Source organism: Physcomitrium patens, chromosome 11 (genome assembly GCF_059467195.1).
Source record: "Physcomitrium patens ecotype Gransden chromosome 11, ASM5946719v1, whole genome shotgun sequence".
In the NCBI taxonomy this organism is placed as follows: domain Eukaryota; kingdom Viridiplantae; phylum Streptophyta; class Bryopsida; order Funariales; family Funariaceae; genus Physcomitrium; species Physcomitrium patens.
The window spans coordinates 9,647,332-9,659,375 of NC_143420.1; the positions used below are offsets into that span (position 1 = coordinate 9,647,332).

Sequence of the window (12,044 nt, forward strand, 5' to 3'; positions counted from 1 at the left end):
TGGAAACAACTAATAATGAGCTCAACCAATGCTTTTATTCTCACCAGCACACAATTTGACAAACCAGGGTTGAGCAAAACGAAGCAAAGCCACAAGGGGGCTCATAAAGGAGATGGAGGTGAATTGGACCCCAGTGACGTGGATCAGGGGGCGACGTGGACCATGGGGGGGTCAACAGCTGGAGTGCAAGAGGGTGAGGGCCGCTCCCGCCATATCCAAACGGCGCCACGTCGACCACCACCCAGCGAGGGTTTAAATACACCGACAGTACGGCAAGTCGAAATCTTGGAGAGGGGCGGTCCCTCGTTTTCTGGAGCGGGCGCAGGTCGCCATCACATGACGCCAACCCGTTACGCCTAATCTCACCCGCTGCCAGCATCCCCAAGTGCCCAACGGCAACCCCCCCTCTCCCCACGTTGTTTTAAGTATCGGCGTCCGTCAGGTCGGGAGGGTGAGAGAGGGAGGGGGCGATGGGGCTGTAGCAACAAAACATATGATTCATGTGCTCTGTAGGATGCGGTGCTTTAAACCCTATTCACCGTTTGGCTGTTTCGTGTCCCTGTCGATCGAGCTGGTATGGGGCTCACTTGATCTCTCATTTCGTTTCTATAGTTATATATATATATATATATATATATATATATATACAATTGTTTTCTTAAAAGCTGTTTTATTTGTGTGCTGGGAGGGTAGTAAGGTGAAGGATTTGGGCATTTGCAAGTGTAAGATGTTGCGGGGTGTTGGGAGTGTTGTAGAGAGGTTGACATTGTGGAGGTTGGCAGTGATGTTTTGTTTTTTTTAATTTTTAATTTTTAATTTTTTTAATTTTTTTATTGTGGAGGGTTGTAGTAATGCAGTTGTTTGATTGTGTCATTTGTGTTGATTGTTTGGGAGAGTGCTTTGTAGCCCTTGCGAGGTGTTGTTGGTGTTTTCGAGCTGCGGTTTGTTTTTGGGATTGGTGAGGTTTTGTCGACGTTTGAGAGTGAGGTCTGGACTCTGGAGTGAGGATCGGGGTTTAGGGAGTACTGTTGTTTTGAAAGGGTCGGTGAGCTGGGGGTTGAGCATTCTTGGATTAACTAGCTGCATGTTGTCATCCCGTGCAATACGTTTTCCTGAAATGGTGTCGTAAGGTTTGATTGGATTGTGATAGGTTTTGATTATTGTAAGAGGCTATTCTTTATTACTTTATGGTTTTTGAATGAAATTGTTTTAAGTCATTTCTATACATCTAGCTGGTGAGGCGCATATTACATAGTTATGTTGAATGTGACAGAGGGAATGCTGCTAGTTAACGCACTTGTCTAATGTTGTAGGGCTAGGGGTTTCGGGAGGATTATTCCGCATCTGCATTGACTCATGGAGCTGGCTAATGGGTTGACGGTTTGAACGGTTAGCTATAGTGGCTGAAGATGTCGTGTTATGCGTAGGTGCGAGATTGCTAGGGTTTTTTGGGACCACTGACGCAAGTAATAATCATGGAGGCATCCTCTGGCTCGGAAACAGACGGGGATTTCAATGGCATGTCCATTTTCCCATTGATCGAGACGGTCGTGGATGGGGGATCCGAAGTCTTGCCAGCATTCGGTCGACCTATATCCGTCTCCGCAGTCTTCAAGAGCGATAGACAAGGACGGTTTGTGGAATTTTTCCGAATTTATCGACCAACTGATAAGAACGAGAAGTTAGAACCCTTCAAGAGGTGCTATTTGCATCTATCGCAGGTCTGTTAATCTCATCTGGAAGACCGTACTCTTACACCATTGCTGCTCTGTGATTTCAATGTTATTCTGGTATTTCGTAGAGCCGCTGTACCTCTGAGATTACCTCAAGGCACTGTGAGAGTGCGGAATGTCTGGTTGGTCAGTTATGTTAATCTTATTCTGAGAAGTGATGATTTGAATGCTTACATTCGTAGTCTGGGGTTTTCATGGATCAAGTTCTCTGTATTGAATACATAGCCTTTAGTCTTGTGTTTAATGTTGTCCTAACTACATTCTTTTTGATTAGTGCGGGCGTGTTCTTCTATCACTAATCACCTGATGCAATTTTAGATGCTATGTCCATCCAAGGTTTTTTTTTGGTCGGATGAGATCGATTGCTCTTTTCTATTATTGCCAAATGCTGAGTGGTGGCTATGTGTGCAGGTTGTGAAAATAGGCCCGAAGCTTCAAATGTGGGTTGTGGAGGATTCCGACGCTAACGAGGGGCCTTCCCAGGTTTATTTTTAACTTTCTCACATGCGATACATGACCTCAGCCATCTTTCTGTATGCTAAATTTCGTCGTCACCTCGTCAACAATACCGGGGTTGGGGATTGGTATTACCGATGTTGCTTCGTCGTCACTTCTTGATTGCTCATAGTTTTTAGCATTTCATTGAATAGAGAGTCCAAAGTCCACCTCCTTGCAAACCCTTTGCGTCTAGTAAAAGTCTTACCTTTACATTGAATAGTAAACTCCAACCCTTCCTGCCTGGAGTCTTCTTCGTGTCGGTGATGGTTCTTGTCATTTTATTACCGCAGGTTGACGTGTCGGCTTTTAGCCACTTAGACTTGCATTTGTGGTTTTTGTGCAGTCTATGTCCTTTGGACTCCAATGCTGTTTACAGAGAGCGAGTAATGCTTTTTATTCTGCAATTCAGGAGTTCAAGAACAATGGCACGAAGCTAGGTACTTTCAGATTGTGTCGCGAACGCACCAAAAGTAACCGTGTGCGATGGCATTGTCTTTTACGCAATCTACTGCAGGATCTGGTTGTGTAAGGTGATTATGGTGCAGCCCGAGTTGTAATTCAACCTGTTGATATCATGCAGAAACTGTAGCGTCTACTGATGCCAATACATTGGCTAAAAACAAGTTTGAGGAAAAAATTGATCCATCATCTGCTAAAATGTACTTTCATTACTACGGACAGTTACTGCATCAACAAAACATGCTCCAGGACTATGTCCGAACAGGTTTGTCAGGCTACGAATGTACTTAAATATAATAAATGATAAGAATGTGTAAATGAATTCTTTAGTTATAGTTCAAGTTCAGAATGTTCTGGTACATATGGGACTTCGTATATCTTTAAGTGTATGTTAACACGTGGTTGCCTTGGGATTAGGCACGTACTATGCAGCTGTGATTGAAAACCATGCAGATTTTCATGGTAAAGTTGTGGTTGATGTTGGAGCGGGCAGTGGCATTCTCTCACTCTTTGCAGCACAGGCAAGTATAGTATCTGTACTATACGTCACTTATCACGTTCCTCTGGTTTCCTTGTTGGAGAGATTGTGATATGCTACAGATCAGCAACAATCATCTCACTTTGTGAAACCATCTGTTGATCTTTTGGAGTTATCGTGGTTCGTAGCTTTTAATCTGAACTCTGTGTGTTGCTCAGGCAGGTGCGAAGCATGTATATGCCATCGAGGCCTCAGCTATGGCAGATAATGCCCGTCTACTTATAGCTGGGAGTCCTTCGTTGAGCCAGCGTATCACTGTACGATGTGCTCTTCAACCTCGTACTTGATAGACGTGTATTAGAGCCTCTACTGTTCTCCTTTGGTCTTGATTTTTGTTAACTTGAAGTAAATCTCTTGTGTGGTAGCTTTCCACGGTCTCTTTTCCTTACGATACATCCTTGTGGGTCGCCATCCTCCTTGTGGGCGCCATCATCATAACGATGTAATTTACAAGCATCCTTTGCAGGGAAACTAAAAGATCATTTATCGCATTTGAATTTTGCATAGTTTACGTTTTATCTTATCTCACTTTGTCCTAGACTGATTTGTCAGCTTGTCTTTTAGCTCGGTTTGAGCACGTGGTTTTCGCCTGAGAGAGCGGGTTGGAATAGTGGGCGCTGCGCATTGTTGGGGACTAAGGAGGCTGTGAAGTCTCCAGTTTTTATATTTAAGTTTTCACCAGACGCAATGAAACTTATTGGACTTTTGAAATAGTTTTGTATTTGCGAATTATTCAGCATTCAGTGCTTTAGGGTTGAGCGGCCTGACCTTCTTGCAGGTCATCCATGGCAAAGTTGAGGAGGTTGAGCTGCCAGAGAAAGCAGACATTCTAATTTCAGACCCTATGGGTGAGAGCGTAGCTGTGGTGGTGCACTTAAAACAGATTTTAATCAATTGAAGAGTGATTCCAATCACTTTTTCTTTTGACGTATGTAGGTCTTGTTGGTCGAATTTTGTGGAAATGGTTATTCATTTGGATAACCTTTTGCAACAATCCTTACCTGCTACTTGTCACGTCTGACATTTTTGCGATGTACGTTATGTGTTTTTGTGTGCGAGAGTATTCCTGTTAAGAGTGGTTTTGGGCCACGGTTGCAATTGGGTTAACCCTAAGGTGTCATAGTTTTCCTGCAAAATGAAGTTGTTCGTCTGTTCTTTCGTGAGCCGCTTGGATATGTGTTCGTTGAAAGATACGAGATTTTTAGATTCCTGTTTAGGTGTAGCTCCTAGGTTGCAGGGACCTTCGTATTCGTCAAAGTCCTTAAGTTCTAGGTAAAGTTCAGTGGATCTATCGGTTGTAAGAGTTAGCATCAATACGTATGATTTGTGGTGACAGAGGTTTTGGGTGTGTTGTGTAGGTACGTTATTAGTGAACGAACGGATGCTGGAATCATATATTATTGCTCGTGATCGATTCTTAGTGCCAAATGGCAAAATGTTTCCTTCCAGAGGAAGGTATGTACTGTTCCTACGAACCTTACATTTTTATCATTTAAATGTGTTCTTCTTAGTGTTGGACCTAAAAGGTTTGTTAAATAGGTTGTGTTAACTTTGTTTCTTCTGATGACGCTCCTTTGGGTTTCTTGTAGGTTACATATGGCCCCTTTCAGAGATGAACTTCTCTATGGTGAAATTGCTAATAAGGTATTTACTCTGAATTTTAGACCTTGAGTTCCTGAAGTGGTGCATAGTTTTTTGCCTTCCTATGAGTTGTGGGACAAGTAATTAGTCATTGCAAAGACTTTCAATGAATCAGGCGAGCATGGGATAGTTTCTCCGAAGGATCAGAATTGAATATGAAATAGAGATTGTGTGTGTAATTAATTAAACATTATGAAAGCTCCACGATGAGTAAGCTAATGTAGGTGGATTGAGAAAATCGAATGTCCTGCACCCCGATTTTCGTATTGAAGATTTTCGTGCCATCGAAACCTCTCTTAAATTCGGCAAGGGATTCTTTAAAAGCAGATCGAGTTTTTGTCAATCGCAGGCTTTGTTTTGGCAGCAGAAAAACTATTATGGGGTGGATCTCACCGCTTTGCGGGACAAAGCCTTTCAAGGATATTTTTCGCAGGTGCGCTTATCCTCAGCAACCATGTAGTGCACATACACTTCCTTTATGTTTCTTTATTAGAGCCTGCACGAGCGTTATGCCGTCAGGTTTCTCACTATCTCTATATTTTTTCTGCTTTGATCCAGGAACATTTCAAGGCCTGGCTACTTTTAGATCAGGAATGTAGTTTTTTCCGATGAGAAGCTTTCCAGCACGCATTCTAAGATTTCATGTTCTTGCAGCCTGTGGTAGATGCATTTGATCCAAGGCTACTGATTGCTCAACCTGTCATCCACGACATTGACTTTGTAACTGCTAAGGTATCTACTTGCTCCCACTCCCATTCTTGCGTCAATCGGCCTTGTTGTAGCGTACGCTTACTGTGAGTTCATTGCATTATTATACTTATCAAAATTTGGGTATCCTATTGAGGGACGTCTATTGAATATTGTTGCCATCAGCGAACCAATCCTTAATGCCCTCTAGTTCTAATTGATTGAAATTTGCACTACTAACACACTTCTGCGAATTTGTGTTTCCACCAGTGTTTCAATTGTGAGTAGCTGCTGCGTCGATTGGTTACATATCCTGCTAACACTTGGTTTGGTTTGTGATAGGAGGAGGATTTCTTTGAGATTGATGTTCCTTTGCAGTTCAAGTCGTCAGTCTCCGCTGGTGTTCACGGTTTGGCCTGTTGGTTTGATGTATTATTTGATGGCAGGTACTACTTTTAGAATATTGGTCTTCTCATTATCTCTGGGTGTAATAATCAGACGAGTCCTATGTCAATTTATATCAACGAAGCTTGAAAGTGGTTTCATTCAGCTTAAATCAATAGCCTGTAAGTATATAATTTTTCCAGTTAATTTCGCTACGAGTCTCACTACTGTTACGGGTATGAGCTAATCCTCTGATCCGTTTACAGTGCGGTTCCGAGGTGGTTGACGACGTCTCCTGGGTCTCCCACCACGCATTGGTATCAGATCCGATGCTTAATTTCACAACCACTTTGTGTATTGGCTGGTCAGCCTGTTACTGGTCGCCTTCACATGATCGCCCATAGTTCTCAAAGCTATACAGTTCACTTGACCTTGTCAGGTAGGCTGGGTATGTACTTGCAGGGTTTTCTCTTTCCTGTTGTTGAGCCCTCGTTTCCTTCACCACTTAAACGCCTCTGTGGTGGTTACTTTTAAATTTACAATTTCGGACCTGTGCAGCCTCCTCAATGACACCAGATCTAAACGGTGTTGGAGGGACACAAACATCTACAGTAGAATTGGATTTGAAGGAACCATATTATCGGATGACGCAGTTCCCTGCATACGCGTGGTTCCAGCAGGAACAAACTCAGCAGCCGGTTTCTTCCTCACTGCTGCTTCGATATGACAGTGTATGAAGTACACTCCCTGTCCAACCATCGGAGTCCTGCTGTATCCATAATGTACTTCGATGGTTGTAGACCGGGTGTGTGATTTCTTAGACCTCCAATGCCATTAGACATCCAATGCCATTAGACTCACCCTCAGGTAAGTCCATTAATATCTCGTCGCCTAGTTGAAGATATTAGAGTGTGGTAGCTTTGAGTTTTTCTGTTTTTATTATCCAGGGCGAAATGCCGTGCCACATAGCTCTAGCGTTAATTCGTAACTAGAGATGTTGAATCATTCAGCAATTTTGGGTTTCAACACTCGTGTGCGGACTGTTAAGTCCTTTTAGACTCACCAATATTCAAGTATTATTACAAAGGGCTATCACAGATAAGTATCCGTGCATCTATTTACGGTCAATACTTACAGATAATGCCTCAGAACTCTGTTTATTTATGCACACGAGTGCACAGCTTTTTCTCTTACATGTACTTGAGGTCTCTATGTTATACCCTCAAGTAACAATATCAAAGCGGCACGGTGTCAAGAGTTTGTTTTGGTGTTCCTCGACGCTTGCCATATGTCATTCTATGAATACTCTTTGCAAGAAATAATTATCTTCCAAATTTATCTGAGAAATGAGATTAATTATATTTTCCGCTCTCCAATTCGTTGCACACAAAAACATAATACCGCTAACGCCCGTTTCACTGACACCTGAAAATATACTACTCCATTGACAGTGAACATCTGCTGTCACAAGCAAGAATCTAATGATTTTTCCAAGTCACAGTTTGCCATAAATCTCAGGCACGCTGCACCGTAAACCGCCCAGAAAGTTATTAGAACAACAAACCTGTGAAATTGAGTCAAAGGTGTTGTAATATTTTACTTCAAGGGTGGGAAGACTACGAAATCTTCCATGTTGGCATGAATCACAATTGACTGACTCACATCCTACTCTCTCTTGCTTGCTCAGTTACTATCTGCTGCGTTCCATCGTCGAAGCATCGAAAGTGCTTTCCTGATAACTTCCGGCTGCTCCCACTGTAGGAAATATTCCCCGCCCCTAGTCATTAGGTATGCTTCAGTAGGCCACGTGGTAATGGCACTCTACCACCCCGGCCTGTGTCAAGTTTAGTAGCCCACAGATATCAGTAGATAACAAACCCGACCCTATAGATGAAGCCTGTCCTGTGAGATATATATATATATATATATATATATATAAATATTTATTTTTTGTTTATGTTTTTGTTTTATTTTGAAGTATCGGCGAACAACTCATGTATGTAAAGAAAAGTACAAGCCAAGAACCTATGGGTTGTGTTCGGTGAGATAAGAACTGGGTGACACTCTCCAGTGAGGGGAGTAGAAACGGCGAGTGCAAAAGACTGTTTTTGCACCATGTGGTGGTAAATTCGGTTGCTACAGTACTCCTTTACTCTGGGCTACATTTACTGAAATAACTAAGAATGTGGTTTCGTCGAGCCATCCCAGCTTGTATTGTGTCTACCCATGCTAAGTGGCTAGTGCGGATAATGTTGAAGGGCGTGTTATTGAATTGTGCGTTGCGTCAAGTCTGCCAAAGGATCGAGCCGCGGAGGATGTCTTCCGCTGGGTTGTGAAATGAGGCTGCTGGGGTGTATGTTGCATCTGTGCGAGAGCCGGGAGGTACCCCTGAGAGCGTTCCTTTCCAAGACAATGTTGATGGTCGAGATAGAGCTCTCCAGATGGGCTCCAAGTATCGCCAGGTACGTCGGGCGGAGGAGCAGTTGCGGAGACAATGTTTCCGGTACGCCGCGGTTGCAGCATTTGCATTCACTAGGGTGGCCCATGACCGCACTCCAGCTTCCTGTTGGAAGCCCGCCTGAGTTGACTTACCAGAGGAAGTAATGTAACTTGGCTGGCTATTGACTGTCCCAGATTTGTTTTAGTGAGGAGCGCGTTTCTACCTCGATTAGTCCCAGCGATTTCTGTTTGGCCTGGAGTTGTGTCCCTACTGACTTAGTCAGGAGCTGTATGCGGTACCCCCTCTTTGTGGAATAGTTGCAGAAGGCTGTTTCCGGGAGTGATTACATTTCCTTCCACTTCCATTCTTGCGGGTCAAACTTAAGGGAGCGAACTGTTCCTAGTGCCCAATCTGCACCCTCACAAGGTGCGTCTGGGTCAATCGTTGTGGTACGTAGGTTCCCACTGGACGTTACTACTCGGATGCGCCTGAGGTCCAGTTCAAGAAGTTGGATCGGGGGTGCGGGGCTAAAGCAGTAAAAACCTGGACTCATTTGTTCGAATTGGATACCAGTTTCTGGGTCTTGGAGATGGAAGAGCAGGTCAATGTCGACGGTCTCCACAAGCGTGGCCACCCAGTCAAAGTTTTTCAAGGCAAGACATTGCATTATGCACCATTGGCTAGGTACGGCGCGGAGGACGTCGATTTGACGTTGCATCGTGCCTCGGGTGCCCACAATTTCGCTGATTTCGTCCGCAATTCCATATGTCGTTGAGACCGATGAGGCCTTTCCTCATCCAACAACACCCAAATGACTATGAGTTGTTTCCTAGAACCTCGCCCAAGGGATCTAGAATTCCGCCATTCCAAAAATAATCTGACATCCTGTGCTGACCGCGTTAGTGGGGTTCTGAAAGAGTAATGCATGACGGATTTGTGTCCATGCTTTCCAGACCGTCTGCCGCAAAGGGGATCCTCTTCCGCAAATTGAATTGGCATAGAGGAAAAAATATATGTGCGCAAGCCAATCTCCGCCCCGTTTGGGACTGATCGAGTTTAATCGATATTAGATTAATAATCTCCACGGTGCATTGCCTGGCACCAGGCCTATTGGAATTCAATAAATTCATGCACACATATTTTACAAAATAGATTGCTAATCTTTACTTATACACAATAAAATCAACATTACTTTCAAGTCAATTCTCTAGTGACTAAATCTGAACACTCTATAATTAGACTTTCATGACCTACTCGAAACAGTCCAGTGTCTTTCTTGAAATAGATCCTTTGAGTAACCTGGATGATTGTGGATGTAGAATGTTGATGGATGTACATCCATTAACATTCAACGAAGAATGCCACACATTATTCTCCAACTCATTCCCGTGGAATGGTTGGAGTCCGAGAGAAGTTCGAAGATTTTCGAAATGATCACGTAGCAAGGGCTTAGCGAGCTGCTCGTTAGTGTGGATGTATTGGCAATCCATTTTGTTATTGTTCTAATGTTCTTGAATAGCAAAGTACTTGATATCAATGTGTTTTAGGTAACCCAGAATCTGCTTAACAGCTATCTAGTAACTCTGGCGAGGGTTTTCTTGATACAAAGAAACCTTGTTAACAACATATCCGATATCTGGTCTTGTAATTATCATAGCTTATATGAGATAGCCAACCGCTTGACGGTAAGGAACATTGATTTCTGTATTTGTTGGATCGATTTGTTTGCTGAGTTTTACATGAGTGTCTGCGAGTGTAGAGAATTTGTGAGCATCTTGTAAGCCAAAACGTGTGAGAATATCAAAAATGTACCTTTGCTGATAGAGAAAGATTGAGCCTGTTGTAGGGCACCTTCGAACTTCGAAACCTACGAAGTAATCAACTGGTCCAGTAGAGACTTTAAAGCTTGTTTTCAAATAGTTCAAGATCTCGTCGATATAATTAGGATGAAGAGAGACAATGATTCCATCATCGACATATATGTCTAGGATGGTATGAAGAGCACCATGGTTGCAGTAAATGCATGAATCTGCCTCACTGTTGATTAATTTGAATTGTTTTAGAAAGGTCAACAGGCGGATGTTTCATTGGCGTGTAGACTGCCGTAGACCATAAAGACTTTTGTTTAAGCGGCAGCATTAAGTAGTATGACGAAGGTCGACATACCCTTGGGGTTTGCACATATAGATTTTCTCGTTTAATTTTCCATTGAGAAACGCAGTACCTATATCAAATAATTTAAGATACATACCCTTCGCCGCAGCAATAGCAAAAATTGCTCAAATAGAATCGTACCAGATTACAGGTGAGCATGTTTCAGTGAAGTCGATTCCCGGCTTCTGTGTGAATCCTTTTGCGACTAGGCGTGCCTTGTATTTGTCGATTTTGCCATTTGTTTTGTACTTGATTTTATACACCCACTTATTTCAGATGAGATTTTTATGAGATGGTTTCGGTAACAAATCCCACGTTTGGTTTTCTATTAGCGAGTTGTACTCTCAATCCATGGCTTCTTTCCAGAAGGTTGAACCTGAAGATGAGATGGCTTCTGCATATGTCTGGGGTTCATGTCAATAAGCACCAAAAGTAGCATCGAAAGATGTAGATTCTGATAGCTGAGGAGATAGTTGAGTAAGAAGATGAAAAGAACATGCTGAATTGGCGGATGTTGTGGAATTATAGGGTGATGAAAGAATAGTCGAGGTGGTAAGCAGAAGGTCATGAATCGATTTGGTTTTTGGTTGTTGTCGTTCATCAGAATCATAGGTAGATGCATTGAGTATGTTTTCGTGCAGAGGGAACTGTCGAGGAGGGGATGAAGATAGCGTTGGATTTGCAGAATAGTTTGGTGAAGAGGTCATAGCTCCCACCGTTGTAGTTAGAACTGGTTGATCTTGACGTGGTGATTATAAAAGGCTATTATCTCGTAAGGTATTCTATGGATTCCGTTCAGCTCCCACTGACTGAATTGTGATTTGCAGTGTGTTGATATCTGCAGAATTTGCTGCAGTCATCGGAGAAGATCTAAGGTGATAGATCGAGTTGGAAGGCAAATTTGAAAGAAGACCTCCCACTGATTTAGTTGATCGTGCACTTACTTGTGGACCAGAGTGTCTAGTGGTCGTTGGTGTGATGACAGGGAATGCAATTTGATAAGGTGCAAGTGGTTGGCCAGAATGATTTTGTATTGGGAAATATGTAAATTGGTCTTGACTTGGATCGGGTGGAATGTCGTTTGGGAACTTGCCAGAAGCTTCATCAATGGTGTAATTTGAACTTTCGGCTACTTTACATGTCAGTGGATTCTAGAACCGATAGACTTTGCTTGTATTGGAGTAGCCTACGAAAAACATCCTCTTACTCTTGGGGTCCATCTTGGTGCGAAGAAAAGCATTTATATAAACCCAAGAGAGTGACCCAAAAATGCGACAATGTTGAACGGAGGGCTTCATCTTGAACCATGCTTCATGCAGGGTAATGTCACCTAACTATCAATTTGTTGTTCAATTGAGAAGATACACAGATGTGTTGACTGCTATAGCCCATAGCTTTGGACAAAGGTTTCTAGCTTGTAATGAAAATTGGGCCAACTCAAAGGCTGTTCGATTTTCACGTTCAATGTATCCATTTTGCTGAGGTATATATGAGGTACTCGTTTGTCGCA

At 42.9% G+C, this 12,044-nt stretch overlaps 1 protein-coding gene and 2 long non-coding RNA genes across 5 annotated transcripts; all 3 read left to right on the forward strand.

Moving 5' to 3' along the window:
• Positions 1-296: 296 nt before the first annotated feature.
• LOC112288720 (putative histone-arginine methyltransferase CARM1) lies at positions 297-7,180 on the forward strand. Of its 3 annotated transcripts, none has more exons than XM_073537403.2 (15): positions 297-574; positions 1,428-1,721; positions 2,145-2,216; positions 2,641-2,668; positions 2,812-2,955; positions 3,108-3,215; positions 3,391-3,485; positions 4,007-4,076; positions 4,587-4,683; positions 4,818-4,872; positions 5,219-5,302; positions 5,524-5,601; positions 5,899-6,002; positions 6,207-6,379; positions 6,499-7,180. In XM_073537403.2, the coding sequence occupies exons 2-15, from the start codon at positions 1,476-1,478 to the stop codon at positions 6,675-6,677; spliced, it is 1,533 nt and encodes a 510-aa protein (XP_073393504.1). In that variant the 5' UTR covers positions 297-574; positions 1,428-1,475; the 3' UTR covers positions 6,678-7,180. The 3 variants fall into 3 exon arrangements, with proteins under 3 accessions (XP_073393504.1, XP_073393502.1, XP_073393501.1); XM_073537401.2 differs by having other exon boundaries at positions 298-574; positions 1,314-1,721; positions 2,575-2,668; XM_073537400.2 differs by having other exon boundaries at positions 298-574; positions 2,575-2,668.
• A 972-nt stretch (positions 7,181-8,152) lies between these two features.
• LOC149988144 (uncharacterized) lies at positions 8,153-8,802 on the forward strand. The gene is made up of 2 exons (XR_016505501.1): positions 8,153-8,402; positions 8,575-8,802. It is a non-coding gene; the product is annotated as an uncharacterized LOC149988144 (long non-coding RNA).
• A 990-nt stretch (positions 8,803-9,792) lies between these two features.
• Positions 9,793-12,044, forward strand: LOC149988145 (uncharacterized). The gene is made up of 2 exons (XR_016505502.1): positions 9,793-10,685; positions 11,362-12,044. It is a non-coding gene; the product is annotated as an uncharacterized LOC149988145 (long non-coding RNA).

What these genes read in the sequence shown, in the direction of transcription:
- LOC112288720 (XM_073537401.2), top strand. Translation starts at nt 1,476, where the DNA reads ATGGAGGCATCCTCTGGCTCGGAAACAGACGGGGATTTCAATGGCATG. An exon ending in ATGGTGAAATTGCTAATAAG is followed by an intron (nt 4,873 to 5,218) that starts GTATTTACTCTG and finishes TGTCAATCGCAG; the next exon opens with GCTTTGTTTTGGCAGCAGAA. An exon ending in TTGACTTTGTAACTGCTAAG is followed by an intron (nt 5,602 to 5,898) that starts GTATCTACTTGC and finishes GGTTTGTGATAG; the next exon opens with GAGGAGGATTTCTTTGAGAT.